At 31.5% G+C, this 19718-nt stretch overlaps 1 protein-coding gene across 2 annotated transcripts in view; it reads left to right on the plus strand.

Moving 5' to 3' along the window:
- MMS22L (MMS22 like, DNA repair protein) overlaps window positions 1-19718 on the plus strand; it is a 156586-nt gene that overhangs the window by 43524 nt on the left and 93344 nt on the right. For both annotated transcript variants that reach the window (XM_074310240.1, XM_074310241.1), the window contains exons 11-14: window positions 2426-2488; window positions 7537-7656; window positions 10568-10794; window positions 12949-13458. In XM_074310240.1, the coding sequence (XP_074166341.1) occupies window positions 2426-2488; window positions 7537-7656; window positions 10568-10794; window positions 12949-13458 (920 nt within the window). The remainder of the gene's footprint in view (window positions 1-2425; window positions 2489-7536; window positions 7657-10567; window positions 10795-12948; window positions 13459-19718) is intronic.

The following is a 19718-nucleotide window of genomic DNA, read 5'->3' on the forward strand; positions in this document are numbered from 1 at the left end:
TTTTCCTGATAGAGATGCAGCTTATGTAAGACCTTAAGTGTGTTTCTCAGTTGTAGTTTTTATAGCAGCTTTGGAAGTACAAAACATCGCTCTAAGTGGGTGGTTCCATAATAATTTTATGCCACTTGGAAGCCAGTTAGTTATAATTTTACATGTAGAACAAATACTATCGCTACAGAAAACTGAGTTAAAACTGTCCCCTCACACTCATCCCCTAAAAAAGGGAATTTGTAGCTGATGTATCTGTCCTTTATATACTCTGTTTAAAGTAATCCAGATGCTAGATTCTTGGGATTAGAATGATATTTGACTGTTTTGAATTTTAGCTTCTACACATCATCTGTCTGTTTTTACTGGACAATTGAATTACATCTGCAGGGTTCTAATTAGTAGAATAATGCAGTCTGGAGGAAGCATTAGAAATTTTATCAGTAACTACTGTACAAATGAAATATAAGCATTTAAGAGTCAGTTCCGGCGCTATAAATTCTACACAAATTCAACTATGAACTATATCATCCACATCAGTCATCCTCATATTGCCTCATATTTTTCCTTGTTAAAAAAATGTTGATTTTTAAAAAAAAAGTTACTGAGCAAAAGATAGGTTGGTAAAATTTTCATTGTGTAATAACAGCTAGGACTTCAATATTTCAAATGTACAAATGGGTTTTTCAAAAATTAATATTTCTTCTTTGCTAAAATAAAGACCTAATTTAAGCCACACTATTTGCCTACTAAAGGTTTATGTGAAATATACAAAAAAGTAATAATTTACTTAAATCTGCCATGTAAGTGAACATGGGCACCTCTATTTTTGTTTTTATTATGTCCAGTGATTCCTGCTTTTTCTCACTCCACTACAAAATATTAAAATCTGTGTAATATTTCTTTAGTTAGCATTGGTCAAAGAAGTCCTATTTTGTCTTTTCAAAAAAAATGATTTAGTAATCTCAGCTTTCTAAACTATAACTGAAAACCAAGAAGTAAGCATACATATTAAAAAAAAAAAGGCCTATAATCAATTAAATATACTTCACAGTATCTATGCAGTGTGATATACTTTACTGAGATGAGTCTCCTCATTCTTATTTTAGACACACTTTTAATAAGCTTGATAGTCTACTTTCTTAGCCCACAGTAGACCAAAAGGAGCAATTTAGGAGGGGGCAGAGCTTTGGGAGACAGTCATAATAACAGCAATAAGTTTATTGACAGTAAAGGAGGAAAAAGAAAAACTATTGAAAAAACAAAAACATGAACTCAAAAAGAGCAATAGTCTGACTTCAATATACTCTAAGTCTATAGCATAGTATAATAATTTATGTTTATGTCAGTAGCCTTAAGTCATTAAGAAAAAACTGAATTATATTTATTTTAATCTGTTTAAGAATCCAGTAGTGCATAGTAATATATTATCAGATGTTTCATATTTTAGATTCTATTAGTCTATCATATTAATATGAAACATTGCTCATAAAAGGACACATCTCTGTCCAACATAGCTAGGTTTTTATGTATGCTCTACGTAGTATATGTCATAAGTAAATAATAGCTGAGATTATCATTGTTTGAATGCTTCTTTGGATTTTGGTGTTTCACTTAAAACAAAGAACAAGATTGTTCTGAGCCTTCTTTTTCTTTAGTTTTAGTAAACTTCCATTCTTTTCATCTTGAAGAAGTAAAGATAGAGGCATTAAATATGTAGATTACATCTTCATCTTGGATTGTATCCTATGTATCTTTTTCTCCTTTGATAACAGTCCTTAATAACATTCAATTATTAAAAAAAAAACCACACACACACTATTAAAAAAACAACAATATTGTGAGCTGTTAAATGTCTTGAAGTGTGATATATACTTGATTGAAAAACTTCTTTTGTTGTTTCACTGCAATTTCATATAGGTCTGTTTAGAATGTAGAACAACGTGAATCAATCATGAAGTTTGTTTTGTTTTGTTTTCTTGATCCAAGTGTGAAAAGATATAGTTATTTCTAGAAAAATGAAAGTTATTTTGGAGAACAATAATATTTTAGCTGTAGTCTACAAGGTGATTGTAGCTAGCTATTAAAATTTTTATGTGCATTTTTGAACATTAACATTAGCAAAATTTAAAGTTTTTCCCCAAATGTTAGAGATTAAATAAAAAATAAATCTAAGGATGATGGTTATGTTTTTTTTAGTGTAAAGACTGAAGTGTTTAGTAAAATTTTTCCTTTCAATTCAGTCACAAATGTAACATGGGGGAGAATAATCAGATAATACATAAATATGTATCTTCCTCCACATAACAAATTCTCTGTGATAAGGATTTTTTTTAATAGTCATTTACTTTCCCTGTTCTAGTTTTTTAAAATATATACTAATAGAAGCAGTGATTTCTTTGATTCAAAAAAAAATTTTTTTTTTTTCTCTTTCCAGAAACAAATGAATTCAAATTGGAGTTTTGTAGAAGAATTACTGAAAAAGTCAACTAATCTTCAGGTGTGTATATTTAATATCAATAAAAATATTGGCAGCTTAAATTTTTGGACATTGATTAGTATATATGCAGGAGAAAACACAAAACAAAGCCAATCTTTGGTTATGTAATTTGAGGCATACAGATGTTCTTAGGGTTTTTGTTTGTTTGTTTGTTTGTGTTTGCCAAAGTGAAACCAGTGCTTATGAGATTAGTAACTACTCCTTAAATATTGTTTTCTTGACACTAAATTGTCAGATAAAGGATAAAGATAATTATCCCAGTTGGCTATTTTGACAAGATATATTCAAAATAAGGGCTAGATGCTTAGAAACTGGTAAGCCATACATTGAATGTGTGGATATCAAGTCTAGGAGACATGATGGGCGAAGATAGTGGCATTGAAAATTCAGCTATATCCTCATCACAGCAGGAAGGTGACTTGCCTTGCTGAGCAATTTGTCTTACAGGCTTGAATCATACTCTTACTGATAAGGTTCTAGTTTCTGAGCACTCATTTCATACCTTATCATTTTTCTTTCTGCAGAGCTGTTAATGCAGTGCTTCATGGCCCAGAGGTCAGACTTGACCTCCTTTTAAAGTGGTTTTAAATATGCTGTTCATCACATTTTTAAACATGTTGCGTTGTAACTCTGTAAATTTGTTCTGAATTTTCATGGTATAAATTGCCTTTTGTATAATGCCTTTGAGAAAATTGGGGAAATGAACATTGGTTTTCATTTGGGGAAGAAATTATTTGGCCACTAAGAAATAAGACTTTAAAATTTTCTGAGAAATAAAGCAGAAATGTGGTAGTTAATATAGGCTGTTTTCAATCAATGTATTGAAAAACAAGTCTGTGAAACTCACTCAATTTAATAGCTTATTTTGAGACTTGAGACCCCTCTAGGATTGTGTATGTAAATTCTTTTAAAATTAATGTTTTACCAGATGAATATATAAGTGTATTTAGTTATTACATGGGTCTATTTATTATGTAGGTGAGAGCTCAGAATTCTCCCTTAGATGGAATGTTAACTCTTCTTGGGATAAAAGTGATGTTACCTTTTAACAGTCTTCCTGCAAGTTTTGTCACTGGCTTGCTAAGAATCTTTTTTTTTTTTTTTTTTAGATACTGCTCATATTTTCTTATATGTATATTCCCATAGCTTCCTGTTCCCCTGTCTTAAAAAGTTCTTTATTTTTGCTTGATAACATCTTGATTTTATAATTCTCCTTGGATACTAATCTAGTTTTAAGGTTTTATTTTAAGACATTTGGGAATTATTAGCTTGTGATCATTATATCATTTATATACTACTAAACACATTTCCCTGATATTGGCTCAAGGGATCCTTTTTGTGGTATTTTTTAAAATGTTGTTTTAAATGGAAAGACTTTCACTTTTTTTGTTTTATGAAAGATTAGATTTTATCACTACTTTGTTGGGAAGTATTGTGACAGTAGGTAAGTACTGCTTAGATTCTTTGTTTTGGTTTTTTAAGTAGTATGGGAAGATGGATAGGTTTCTAAGTATTTCTGTAGAAATTTTGAAATAGGTAGAAAACAGATAAGTCATGGTGAGGAATAAAAATCTAAATATATTATTTGAGACAGCAGAAAAAACAGTACATTGTCATCTCTGCCTTAAAGCAGTAGTATTATTTTTTACTAAGATTGTAAATCTTCTATCAGTCGTTTAGTGATTTATTATTATTATTATTATTTTCCTTTAGACTATGACTACCATAGTTTTATTCCCTGCCTCCCCTTACCCCTAAGGAAAGGCACTATATCGACCATGAAAAAAGATTTTCCTCACTTGGAATGTCTAATAATATAATAAAGCTTTTATTGACACTGCTGGATTTAACTTTTATAATGCTATATTTTTTTTATAAAGGTGAGAGTTAGAGCTGGTTCTGTAGCATACTGTGTAATGACCATATATGGACAGAAGGATAAGTTAGGTTTTTTGTTTTGTTTTGTTTTTGGTTAACCTATATGGCAAATATTTCTTTGTGAAACTAGAGCCAACACAAAGCAAGATTTTTTTTACTCATTCAAACTGTGTAATATCTTTCATTTCCTAATATTTAGGAAGATTAAGCCCCTCTCTCCAATACTATCTCAATTTCATCATGCCTTTCATTGTGTCAAATCATATTCCATAAGTAATATAAAACTACTTGCTAGTGTTCTTGAAACCAATTTTGTTGGTTCAGTAGGTGGTCATAAAGAATAAATAATATGTTTAGATAGAAGTATCATTCTGATTATGTCTATTTTTCTCCCACTGAGATAAATTAAAATCTGACTGCACTCATGTTATGTATGACTTGCTCTCCAGCAGTGAAATAGTCTATTTATAGTCTTTTAAAATATATACATATACATATATAATATATATTCAACAGTTTTAAGATAAAGTTGATAGAATCTCAAAGCAATATTAATTAAGCAAACAATATTTTTCAAATCAAGACAGAGGCATTAAACTTTACTGAGGATCACTGATACATAGGTATCTTTGGATTCTGCTCAACCAAGATGGAAAAGGGCTTTTTTTTTTTTTTCTTTTTTTAACATTTATGAGAAAAAAAGAATCTTAAAGTTAAACTGTTCTTTTAAATCACCTATGTTGAGAATGATATGGGAAAGAGAGAATTAAGCTATTTATGTGCTATTTCAATCTTAAAATTTATATTTTTTTTGCAAGAAAGAATTTTAGATTTTGTTTTGTTTGTTTGATTTTTCTTTCCTTATATTCTTTGAGACAAAATAACATTTCATAAACAACTCATAATAGTCTTTCGTAAATCCATGTTCTTGCCTCAGGAAAAGGACTATGATGAATGACTACTACTCCTATTTCTAATTTCAGGAAGTGCTCAAATCCTTTCAGTAAGAATAATAATATATCAATAATTATTACATACCAGTAATATGATCAGAGGAAAGATTTTAATTCAGGGTCAGTATTCTTTCCATGATACCAAACTCTGATGACACCTTTAGAATCTGATTAGTTTATGAGCTAGAAGATATATTATGAGGATAAAGCATTTAGTGGAAAGAATACTCAATTTGTACCTGGAGGAGCTTGGTTCCATTTTTAGCCGTGAGTTTCTTAAGACCTTGATTAGGTCATTTAACCTCAATTTCCTCCTCTGAAAGTAAAAAGTTGAACTTACATGGCCTTCCAGTTTTCAAGTATGATTCTGAAACAATTGTTTTGCATTGTTAAGCATCTGTAAATTTGTGGAAACTTTTAATTTTATAATTAAATTACTGGAATTTGAGATGTTGGATGTCAAAGCTGGGTCCAATGTCAGTTATTCAAAATATGAGCCAATACACATTGCATTATGGAGATAATAAAGTTTCATGATTTCTGTCAATAGACTGAGTTTTTTGAGAGCAGAACTGTGTTTTTGTTTTTTTGTTTGTTTTTTGCCTATGTTTTATCCCTAGCATTTACCTGTGCCTCATATATATAGTGGGCACTTAATTAAATACTCCTTGACTGACTGATTTTAGTAACAGCTCTGTAAAGCAAGAACTATCCGAATTTCCATCTCTACTTATAGATGAGACTGAGGCTGTGAGAGGAAACTGACTGTTCCATAGCAAGAATCAGAGATAGGATTTGATCTCAAATGTGTGAATTGAGCATTGTGTCATAGTGCCTTCAGGTACAAAATATTAAAAGTCCTCGGGAATATTCTATGAAAGAGGACTAAAGAGATCTCTGATCAATCTGAGAACAGTGTAGAAAAGAACTAATCAGCAGAACTAAGTAATCAGAAAAATGTTACAGAAACACCTTTCTTCCTAATTCTAATTTGTATATAAAACTGCAATGTAAGTTTGTAAAAGCAGTTAAAGCAGATACCCACTGTGGATGGAATCCTTGTTTAGAGTGCATAATATGTGTATGGTAGATTTGTGGGTTAGTTGTTTATAATTTGGGCAGTGCCTGAATTTAAAATTTATTAAAAAAAAAAAAATGTCTAATATGTGCTGTATTTTCCAGCTTAATGATAAATGTCAGACAAAACAATTAAACCCCTCAAGTTCTAAAAGAGAGTAAAAGAGAATATGTGTATGTATGCTTCTTAATATGTTGGTCATTCATTTAATTGCATAAATAGATTTATATGAAGAAACTTATAGGTAAATTATTTATAAGATCTTTGTCTTCTGACACATATTTTAAAATATTTACAGTGATTTTTGATCTTGTATTTTTTTTCCTGCTTAGAAAAATGAAATAAAATTTACATGCTTAGTTTTCCTCCATTTCTTAGATAAGCTAGTCCTTCATATTCTGTGCACCCCAACTGATTTTTTTGTTATAAAAGTTGAGTTTAAAAATTGTCCTGCAATGAGTTTATTTAGCTCTTTAAGATGATTTTATCAAATGATAAATATAGGTAGAGGCTTTGCAAACCTTAAAGCATTATGTAACTGCTACTATTATTAGTTGTTATTAAGCTTAATTAAGATGTGTGGATTTGAAGACATCTAGATTAGGAGACCTTGCATTCTATCTTCCCCTATTTCACCTTGTTTCGTATAGTCAGTAGGTATTAAATACTTATATGTATTTTGTTGATATTCTCTCCTATAGTTTGACTAGTGTTGTTTTCTTCTATTTCCATACATAGGCTCATTTAAAATACTTGAATGAAAATTTCAATTTTTTTATTCTCCTTATATTAGTGATTAGTTAATGGCTTCTGAAACTAATATTTAGAAACATGTTTTGGCCTCATTGACATCTTATTGACAGAAGATGAAATGAATATGATTAAATTTATTTGAGTCTGTTTTATATATTTTTTTTCTTTTGTCATTTGTTACAGTCCATCATCAAATGATAATATCTTTGTGGTCAAACCTTATTTTCTAGCTTATCACTCCACCTTAGTGGCTTTTTGTTGATGAAAAGGAAATAACCAGTAATAAGGTTTATAGAGAAAATTATTCCATAACAACCTGAAGTGACAGTATATGTTAATGTTTGAAAGCATAGCTTGCATGTAATTGAATGTTTCTGTTTTATTAGGATGGCATATTAGAAGAGCAGATACGCATGTATGTTCATTGTTGCTTGACACTGTGTGGTTTCTGGAATCCCAACATTCAGGCTGTTACAATTCTGTGGGATTACTATAGCAAGAATCTGGTGAGTAAATACAGCTAATATTTTGGTCCTCCCAATTGAAGAATCATTGCATTTTGGTTGTGTGTGTGTGTGTGTGTGTGTGCGCGCGTGTGCGCCCCCACCAAATAACTGTTACAGAATATTTAAAATGTTAATTTTTTTTTTTTTTTACTGAGGCAATTGGGGTTAAGTGACTTGTCTAGGGTCACACAGCTAGGAAGTGTTAAGTATCTGAGGTCAGAGTTGAACTTGGGTCCTCCTGACTTCAGGGTGGTGCCATTTAGCTGCCCCAATATTTGTTAAATATAGATTGAAACATTCTGGGAATAATTTTGCTGGTCACAAAAACCATTTAAACCTTTTTTTTTTTTTTTAATTTATTTTTATTTTTTGAGAAAAAATATGGAAAAATGCTATTGTCTCAGTAGCTTTGATAACCCTAAAAATTTTCCTCCAGAAGCAGTTTCAAACTCTGCCCAAAGGTCTATTAAAAAAAAAAAAAGGCTATCTTTGATCCAGCAATACCACTGTTTGGGTCTATATCTGAAGCACATTCAAGAAAAGGGAAAAAGGGTCTGTTTATATAAAAATATTTACAGCAGCTTTATTTTGTGGTGGCTAAAACTGAAAATTAGAGGGAGACCTATCAATTGTGGAATGGCTAAACAAGCTGTGGTATATGATACTAATGGAATATTATTGTGCTATAAAAAGTGACAAGCAGGAAGATTTCAGAAGAATCTAGATAGCCTTTCCTGAACTGATGCATAGTGAAATGAACAGAACCAGGACAATATTGTACACAGTAACAGCATTATTGTTCAGTCAGTAACTATGAATGAATTAGCTATTCTCAGTGATAGAATGATCCAAAACAGTTCTAAAGGACCTAATGAAGAAGCATACCGGGGGAGGAGAAGGGACTGATACTGATTAAATATAGACTGGAGCATCCTATTTTTTCATGTTCTTTCATTTTTTTCTTTCATTTGAGTCTTCTTTATAATTGTGCATATATATCTGATTGCTTATCATTTCAAAGTATTTGGAACTCAAATTTTAAAATAAAAATGTTTTAAAATTTTTTAAAAGTTTGCCAAGGGAAGATGGAAGCATACAGTAGTAAATTTCAAGCTCCTGATTTCCCCCACAAATAGATTAAATTTGCGCCTCAGGGAGAACATAAATTGTTTTGAACTGAGAGAACATTAGGGGAAAGTAGAAATAGAAAAAAATCTACCATTCATCACCTCAAAGAAATCCTTTGTGGAATCACATAAGAATATTATTGCCAAATTTCTAAATCCCCCAAATCATAGAGAAAATTTTGCAATAAACAAGAGAAAAAGCAATTGAAATATACTGGAATTATAATTAAAATTGAACAGAACTTATCAGAAGTCACAATAAAAGACAATGGGTCCTAGAATCATATATGCCAGCAATCAAAAGAAGTGGACCTGCAGTCAGAAATATCATGTTTAGCAAAATTATCCATAATATTGAGTGGGAAAAAAAAATGGACATTCAATGAAGTTGCAGATTTTCAGGACTTTCTTTCAACTAAACCCAAACTCAATATATATGAATCAATATCAGAGATTTCAATTTCAAGGAACTTAATATAGAGAAATTGTTTATGTTTTTCACATTATATAATATAATATGTTTGAGATTGACATCAGCAATTGGGTAGCTCAAAAGAAAGATTGGGATAGAGTTGAGATGACTCTAAAAGAAGCACAACCACTTAAAAAAAAGTAAAAATAGTATTAATGTTATAAAAATGAGGTGCAGAAGAAGAATAGATACAGAGGAATTAAAGAGGGAGGAGGGCAGTTTTGAAATCCTACTCACCTTGGCAATGGGTTAGGCAACCATATATATATATATATCACCAAGGGTTTAGCACCCTCCAAAATCTATAAAAAAATAAGGGGGGAGGGATGGGAAAAGGGGAAGCAAAGGGTGTGGGAAGAAGACAAAAGAGAGATCCATAGGATCCATGGGTGGGTTAAGTAATAGCAAGGCAAGTTAAGGAGCAGATTTAGAGCAGGAAGGACAAAATAAAAATTAAAAATTCACCTAAGAATGAAATCCATATTATATGTCAACCATACTTATGTTGTTTTGGATGTATGTTTGCGTGTATGTAGATGTGTGTGTACATGTGTGTGTGTCTGAGTATATGTATATATGTTGTCCTATGTATGTATCTGTATATATGAGTGGGTGGGTATGAATGTATATGTGTGTGTGTGTGTGTGTGTGTGTGTGTGTAACATATCTGTGCTTAACTATAGCCTGCTTGGAGGAGGAGGGGGAAGAAGCCGTGGGGGTGGGGGGGGGAGAATAAAGTAAAAAAAAGTGCACATCAGAGAACAAAAGAATACTCTACAAGGAAGCAAAAAAAAAGATGGACACAATATAATTTATTCTTCTATTGTATAACTTTTCTTGAACAGGTAATTTAATGTTTTATATTTTGACTCCTCCCTGATGTTCTGCTGTGAACACTTGATAATGTTCTGTTTTGTTTTCCTTTTTTGTTTTTCTTTTTTCTATTCTGTTTTTTTTTTTTAATAAAAGAAAAAAATTGCTCCAGTCATTCTACTTGTTCTTGATTTTGTTATATTTTACTTCCAAGGTTATTTAATAATGTGTGTCATATCCTGTGGCCTTATATGGGAAACAGAGGGGACAAGAAGGTTATTTGGTATGTTCTAAAAGAGACAGAATTTTTTTCCCCTTGTTTCAGCAAATTTCTGTCATGCTGAACATATGGGACATTTCATAATATTTTGCTGTTGTTTAGACATGAGATCAATCTCTTAGTTATTCATCATAGACTTTAGTGTGTTTTATAGTTTGAAGTTTTTATCAGAAGATATAATGCTTGTGGGTTTTTATTTGTTTGTTTTTCCCCCTCTAGAATAGTTCTTTTACTATTCCTTGGCTTGGTTTACAAGAGTTTGCAAATATTTCTAAGTCAACCTTGTCTATGCTTGAAATAGTGAAGACCTGTTGTTCTGATGAGCAGAGCCATGACCTCTATAAATCCAACAGTAGTTATAATATTTTTCTTTGTGTTTTGGCAAAAGTCATGAAAAAAGCTGTAGCGACCAATGAAACTCATCCTTGGAACCAAATCAAAGGAAGGTACGTACTGTTTCCTTCTGAAAAAAAGAATGTATAGGAAAATATTTTTAATGAAATATTGCAGTTTTAATATTTTCCAGGTTAACCCATTATTTTTTTTTAATTAAAAAAAAATTCTTGTTACAATGCTAAGCACTGAGAATAGAAACACAAAAATTGAAACATTTCTTGCTTTCCTGGAACTGAACTATCAAAGGAGACATGAGCCCATATACGTATAAAAAGTAAATACACAGTGATTTGGTAGAGATATAGATTAAAAAGAGAAACATAGTTCCCTGCTCTTCATGAGCTTATATTCTAATGGGAGCACTTATAAGGAAGCTGAAAGACAGGGATAGGTGAGCATATTAGATACCCAACCTAAAGGAATTATGTTCCCTTGAATTCAAACCACAAAGATCTACAGATGGAGAATAGATAAGTGAGTTTTATACTAGATAACCTAATTCACTAAATAAATTAAAATTCTTCACAGAACAGGAATCCTGTAATTCTATAATAATGTTTGCTCTTCTTACATGGCAGAATGGATAGAGACCTAACCTTGAAGCCAGGATGACCTGGATTCAAGTATTACTCTTGACACATAACTGATTACTCAAAGTCTCAGTGCCCTAGAAAAGTCTTCAGCACTAGAAATCTAAGAGGAGTTGTGCCCCATCTTTTCCCCCAACCACATTAAAATCTAGTTGGGAAATATTTAACACAATAAACGAAGTATCAATAGAACAAAGATCATGTTAATATGTGATTTTTGAAGTCGATATGGAGACTAACAATAATAAACAAAAACCTTAATCCCTCTGGTAGACCCTCAAACTTTCAGAAAGGACTCAGATAATCAATAAAGTTCCATCAGTTTTTGGATAATAGTAGCAGCTCATGTTTGCCTGAGCCATGCAAGGAATCCAGCCTCTCATATCAAAATATGTCTTGTCCCTTGTTCCTTAAGGACCTACTGACTCAGGCTATTTGTTTTCTAAAATGAATGAATCATAAAATCAAAACTTGCTCACAGGATCTTGGGAAATTATGAAGTCTAATTCTCTCAGAGTAGTCATCTAAACATGTTTCCCTTCTTTCTAAGTAGGATGGTAAAGTATGATTTATCTTTGAAGTCTGTAATAAATCTTAATCTCTTAAATAAAATTTTAGCTTTTTTTCTTAAAATAATTTGAAATTTAATGGTTTCATAACACTATGTGGAATTTTGCTATCAGTACATTGTTGTTGTTGTCCAGTTATTTATTTGTCTGCCTCTTTATGATCCTGTAACCATAAAATGCCAATATGGTCCATGGGGTTTTCTTGACAAAGATACAGGAGTGCTTCCTTATGTGGTATCTATGTATTAGCATGAATCATTTCCACCTGAAATAAAGTAGTTACACAATTTACTAAGTGTAACAACCTGTAACTAGGATATGAAGTTGAATTCTTTCTCAGTAACAAATAAGACTTTAATTGATTCAAGGAGAACATATATATTTAGCTATAGTAGTTGGCTATTAAATGACACCTGGCTTTAATAATATTTTTGCTACCCGGCAAAAAATGAATTTTTGTCTTATAATTGTAGAATTTTACTGAAGATGGAAAGTAGTAAGTCTTAGAGAGTGTAGAAAAGAGGATAGCAAATAAATTATAAATTGTAAAAAATTATTTTAAATGGTCTGATTCAGATTGGAATGAACCTAATAATTTTATAATTAAATGCATATTGGCCTTTTTTTTTTTGCCAATAATAATAAAAAAATAAGTAAATGTGATAGGAGAACTATAGTAAAAGATTTTTTTTTAAGTCACATAATCTATAGAATCTACATTTGTAACATTTTTTAGGGAAAAATCTACCAAATCCTTTCATAAGTCATATCATAGGTAATTTTCTGCATCACTTATAGATTCTAATGCAAGGTTGGTAGAGTATTCTGTTACTTTGAGCTTTTAAGCAAAAGTGACGCTTTTTATTGGTATTCAGAAAAATCTGGAAGAAGAAAGATGGAAAACTCTTAATTTGGAAATTCACATTTCAATTTTTGCCAATGGGAGATAACCTCCTAAGTTTGGTGTGTGGGGAAATTGTAGAGAATTGTGTTTCCATGAATAAAACAATAAGCTTTATTAAAATAGTAACTTTTTATTTTACAGAATATATTCCAAATTCCATCAAAAAAGAATGGAAGAGCTAACTGAAGTTGGTCTTCAGAATTTTTTTAAACTTTTTCTGGTGCTGGGTACTGTTGCTAAGTTGGAAGATGTAGTCAGTCATGTTCTAGATCTTTTGGATTTCCTCAGACCTGGCTCCATCACATCTTCACAGAAGGCGCTCATTTGGAAGGGCCAAATAGCCTTTCTTTTAATGTATGTTCAGAGAAACCTGGATGTTAGTGTTTTGGCCCAGACACTTTCTGGTGCTTTTAGTGAAAAAGCAAAGGAATTCTTAGTATCTAAGAATGAATTGGGACAGAAACATGATCTATGGATACTTCTTTCTATCTATATGGATGGTGTTCAAGAAGTGTTTGAAATGAGCCGAGATTTGAAACTTTCAGAGGAAATATTGTTGAATGATGGATTCAGTATGCTTCTTCCTGCTTGTCGAGAAGCTCAGCTCAGGACTGTATTAAACTTTCTGCAAGCTGTTCTGGCCAGAGTCAGGTACGTTTTCGGTGTTCATTTCTAATATTTTTTTTTTCTTTAGACAAGTGATTTCTATTGATTTAGGTAGCAAGATAGCACCTTTCTCTTCAATTTCAAGTCTTACAAAATTTTCTGGATCACAGAGAAGGTAAATTATTTATCCAGGGTTATGCATCTAGTATGTATCAGAGTCACTTTTGAACTGAAGTCTTATAGACACCACTTCTGGCTTTCCATTCTCTATACTGGGTTGCTAAGTAAGGATTTGTTTTTTGTATTTTTTTTTTTTTTTCAAAAAGTACACAGGAAATTTTATCTTCTATATTGTAAGGTGAGCCAAATAAAAGATTACTCAAGGTTTTCCTAGTTAATATGCCCTATTATCCAACATTTAGGGGAAAGAGATATGTTTTGGTTGCATAGGGTACTTATCTCTAAGAATCTATCTTTTCACATAGGGAGTCTGCTAAGTACCTAAGGAAAGTAACAGTAATTGTGTTGAGCCTGCTTTGGAGGTTCTAAACACTGAACACATGTTTAGGGATGGATTTTGCTGTCATGGAAGGAATTGTAAAAAGGAGACCACTGATTATTTTTTCATTTTCTTAGAAACTAAAAATGTTATAAAAAGCCATTCCTTAAAACTATTTGCTTTCAGAATGAGTGCTATCTTCTGAATACAGTTAATCTTGCACTAATATAGTCATGCTACAGGTTGAAAATAGCATTGAAACTATTATGCTTACTCTAAAGCATTGGAGGAGGAGGATTTTGGGAAAAGGAGCTGTGATAGGTATTTCAAAATATAAGAAAGACTACAAGAAGATACATGGTGCCATGAAGAGATCCTGACTTAGAATCTAGAGGTTTGGTCTGTTCCAAAGCAGCCTAGCTTTCATCCCTCTGAATTTTGGTTTCCTTATCTGTAAAATTAGGAACTTGGACTTGAGGTCCTTAAGGTTTCTCTTAGACTGAAATTCTATCATTTAACTCTAGGAATATATTTATGAAGGGCAAATAGGTATTTGCTATGTGCCAGACAACATGCTTGGCATTCAGAATACAAATACAGAAATGAAACAGTACCTTCTCTCAAGGAGTTGACATTTTATTGGGGAAGATATCATGCATAAATATAAATATATATAGTATTTAAAACATATAGTATAAAATATGTACTAAAATATACACTATATATTTTATATATGTAACATAAACAATAAAATAGATATAGCGACTAGACCTATGATTTCTTTGGTATAGGATTTGGAAAGTGTCTCAATCAATGTGTGTATAAAATTAAAAAAAAAAAATTTCTGGGGTGGGGTGGCACTACCACTTAGTGGGAAGATGAAATCATGAAATAGTCTGAAAATGTTTTCTCCTTTCCCAGTTCTCTAACATATTTTCTCTCTCTTCCTGATTTCTTCTCAAGCCAGTAGAAATAAAAATACACTGATTGATTTTTGGCTACACCTAGTGGTACTCTTGCTTATTGTCTTCCTTTATGAATAGTCACTAACCATTCATTAATGTATTTAGCAAATAATTTCAAAAACTCCTTTAAAAAAAAAAAAACTCCTTTTCCCAAGAGGTAATTAAATAATAAGATCAAAAAAGTCTGGATTTTAACAAGAATCTATTTGTAATACTATCTGTTTTTACCTATGTGCTTTCTCTTACTTTCTTTTTGCAACTTTTAAATCCTTTAAATTGAGATTTTATCTATCATTTTAACATAGGGTCATCAATTGATAGGATCTTTTCCAACATCTAAATTGTATTTCTGCCAATAAACATATAGCTGCTCATTAATTCAATTTATAAAAAACACCTTTACCACTAAAGCTAGCACTGCTTCAGTAATGCTAAAAAACTATCTTGATTTGTCAATTTATTGCAAGTTTATGAGGCAAGTTTATTGATCTGTGCTACTGTTATGAGTATGGATATAGCACTTCATGGGAATGGGAATACTTAAATAAATGTATATATGTATTTAAAGTCTCATTTAACTGGAAGGCTTTATTAAATAATATAGTGCAATTAATGTGGTCTACACATCCAGACATTAAAAAGTGAGTATTTTGATATTAGACTTTTTTTTTTTCCCTTTTTTTTCCCCCATGAGCTTCCTGCTTATGGGATGGTATGGAGAACAAAGATAGGGAGGTGAGATTTACTTGAAAGGCGCACCTGGCCATTTACATTTCATTGCCAAAGTTGCTAGACAATTTTATCTTCAGTGGACATGAGTATGAATATAAAGTGTGAAAAAAATGCAGTGACACCATGTAGACCTTTATAGCTTTATGTTTTAATCACTGTCAGGTTTTCACTGAATCACTGATTCATAAGTGATTCATAAGAATATTTAATTCTTTAGCTAGATTGTTATAGCAGATATATGACAAGTTATGATATGATCAAATTTAATCACTAATGATTAAAGCAACACATTATGTAGAAAGAATGCTGAACTTGTATTCATAATGCTTGAGGTCAAATTTAGACTCTGCCACATAATACCTGTATTATTTTTGGACTAGTCTTAACATCTCAGAGTGGGTTGTTTTTTTTTTTTTTTTTTTCCTCATCAGTAAAATGAATGGGCTAAATTAGGGAACCTTTAAATTGAGTTTTTTCCTACTTCTTTGGAGTGATAAATTTGTCTTCCTTGGAGTAGTATTTGGCCACTGCTGTGACAGAGTTTAGGTTTTGATCTTGAATGGTGTTATATATTTGTAATCCTTTACTGCTAGGAGAGATTAAGACTGGTGGAACACTCAAGCTTAGGAGTTCCAAGTTGCATACATTAAGTTAAGTCATCAGGTATATTCATTGAGTATTGCATCAAAATGTTGAAGATCTACTTAGCTAATGGACTTTTATCCTGGATGAAATATGGACATCCAGTCTTGAAGAGAGTAAAAAGGTAAAGTATTCTGCAAAGAGTCGGGAAACAGAGAACTGATTCTCTAGTATGATGATGATTTAAAATATATATATATATATATCCATCCTCTGGTACTTGTTATACTTAAGATTAATTTCTTTGGCCTTAAACTCTAGGTTCTTATTAGAAACCTTGATCACCTAACAATTGTTATTTCCTTTAAGTATCCCTTATTATCTAGGTTCTTATTAGAAACCTTGATCACCTAACAATTATTATTTCCTTTAGGTGTCCTTTATTATTGCTGTGGACCAGTTAAATACATTTTTGGTAGTAACTAAAACTTAAAGCAATACATTAAAAAAAAAAAAAAACATTTAGATCAGGACCTAGTTTCTCTGAATTTTGGTATAAGCAGAGAAGATTGGCTTACATAGATTGATGATATTTATTCTGGGCTGCATCCCTGACGAGGGAGAAGGATGAAATACATTACTATAGCAATCTCTCCTGTTTTAAAATCCAGGTGGGAATAAGGTAGCAGTCCTTGCATAAATGTGTGCCCCCCCCCCCCTTTTTTTTTTTCTGTATACTGTGCTGGGTAATAATTTTATAACTGTATGACAGAGAATTTACAGGTAAGAAGAAAGTGAGAACACTGATTAAAGGGAGAAGCAGCTCCCCCTAGGCTGTTAAGAAATAATAACTTCATATGCCACTTTCTGCTAACTCAAGATGATGGCTCACAGGAGCATTCTTTATTGCTGATTAAGTAGCATTATGAAAATACTGACTTGGTTATGTTAACTAAATGCTTCAGTATTTAAAGCTTAGAATGTCAAATAGTTTTAGCAATCCTCTTTAACATATCACATTACCTTTCTGGAATCACATTTCTGGTTTTCCACTTGCTTTTATTTGAGGTTATTGTAGAAATGGCAATCTTTCATTTAAGGAGTTAGGTGCAGCCAAAAGCTGTTCTTTAATTATAGCCATTCATGCTGCTATAGTTAAGGGTCTGTCAGCATTTCCATTATAGGACCTTATTTTCAGAGTTTTATAACACAGCTATGAAAATTAGCTCTGGGCTAAAATTTGCTATAAGAGGTCTCATGAGATCTTTTTTTTTTTTTTTTTTTCTTTTTTTAACTGAACTAAGGGTGAGTAGTTTGAAATGCCTTTTGGCATCTGAAAATATCATTTGGATTAAAAAATAATAATAAAACAATAAACTCCCAGACTCTGTACCTGTTTGTTCACCACTTAAAGAAAACTACGGACTTTTTGAATTTTCCACTAAATGGATATTGATCAACTGATAGTCTGTTCACTTCTAATGAAAACAACATTTGGGGGGGTTATTTTTTTTTTTTTAATAGAGAGAAGTTTTAAGGCAGTGGTAAACTAACCTAAAAATGTTGGTCCATTCAAAGAGAAACTTCCTTTTTTAAAAAAAAAAAATGTGTCTTCACTAACAATTCTCAATAGACTTTGTCTTTAAAACAAAATTTTCTTTTTATTTAGCTCAGTGAAAATAGCAAACAGATAATCTCAGTATTACATTCTTTTTTTTATGTGGACATGTTAGACATTTTGAAAATCAGGATTCAGTTGTAGAAGAGATTTGTGTTTTAGGGGAAAGTTGAAATAGATGACCTTTGAATTTCTTTCTAACCCTACAGGACTCTGTAATTCTACTTCCAGTCCCCCACCCCAGCTTTATCAAGATTAATAATTATTTTTTTTTTTACTCTTTTATAATGATTCCTATTTTTAGCTCTAATTTTTCTTCCTTGTTTATTTGAGAAATTACCCATTCATAGGAGGAAATCATTTTGTTATGTCAAAACTTCCTTTTTACATTACTATTTCAGATTTTAGTTTTATTTATGGGAGCATGAAAGGATGATAAAATGGAGCACAAAATGGATGGAGTGTAGTACAGCTTCTTATTGATTATTTAGGCCCAAATTCTTGGAATTGGATTTGATCCTTGTTCTCTTATCTCTATGTTTCTAATCAGTTGCCAAGTCCTACTTCTACAATATGCATTTTTCCCTTTCTCCCTTTCCCCTTTCATATGGCAGCCATGTTAGGCCTTTATCAATGATTATCTGGACTATTTAGATAATATTTTAATTCATCTCCTTATTTTTAGTTTTTAATCTCTCTTTTAACCCATCTTTGGGGCAGGGAGGTGGCACAATGGATATAGTGCCAAATCTGAAATCAAGAAGACTTACCTTTATAAAAGTTCAAATTTGGCCTCAAATATTTACTAGCTATTTGACTCAGGAGAATTTTACTTAACTATGGTTGCTTCAGTTTCCTCATTGGTGAAATGAGCTGCAGAAGGAAAAGAAGGAAAAAAAGAAACCACTTTGATATCTTTTCCTAGAAAACTCCAAATAGGATCATGAAAAGGACACAACTGAAGAGCTACTGAACAAAGTCTATCCTTTACATTATTGTTTCTAGACTATGTTTGACCATATTATTTACTTTTATATTTCACTTTAAGGTTTATAAAAGTGTTGTACAAAATAATCACGATCTAAAGGCACCAAGAAGCCAAATATACCACATGCCACATCCTGTATTTTGGTTCTCTGAATATTAGTGTCTTATTTTTGGATTTAAATTAGACCAATACACATAATCAAAAATATCCTTTAAGAAAAAAGGCATAGCATCACAGAAATATTATTCTCAGTATTGCAAACATAATGAAATCTCAAGCCATGAAGAATGTAAAAGAATGAAATAGAAAAAGAAAGAAAAATAAAATGAATGTGGCACACATAGGGAATAAAAACTACAAAAACTTTTTAAAAACCCATGAATTTGAACCAAGTAATACTTAAGACAGGCTTACTATCTTTTCTTCTCCCTTTTTGCCACTTCATGTTCTGCTGCTTTGTTCCTTCAGTGTTTCTTCCTGATGATCTATATATCTTCTTTTTACTGCCTTGATTTGCTCATTGGACAATTCCAAATAATGCCTAAATAGTCCAAGACAACAAGATTTCACTTTATGGATTTATTTTAAAAATGCATTCTGTAGTAATATAAGTCCTGCCAAAATTGGAAATTATCCAGTATATAGAAAATAGAGCAATATTTTAGTATCCAACACAGTCAGTTATTATCATAGTATCAGAAAAGAAACTGCTTCCAGACACTTGCATTTTAGCCATTTATGTTGAAAATCCTTCTAGGAAATTGTAATGCACATCTCTTTTCTTAAATTGAAGCTACCAGTAATAAGGAGTTTTGAGTTGTTTTGTTTTGTTTTTGGTGACTCAGGACTATCGCTATGAAATTACATTCAGCAGACAGTTATTAAGACCCTATTATGTGTATACAAAGCATTTTGCCAGGT

The sequence above is a fragment of the Sminthopsis crassicaudata genome, chromosome 4 (genome assembly GCF_048593235.1).
Source record: "Sminthopsis crassicaudata isolate SCR6 chromosome 4, ASM4859323v1, whole genome shotgun sequence".
Taxonomy (NCBI): domain Eukaryota; kingdom Metazoa; phylum Chordata; class Mammalia; order Dasyuromorphia; family Dasyuridae; genus Sminthopsis; species Sminthopsis crassicaudata.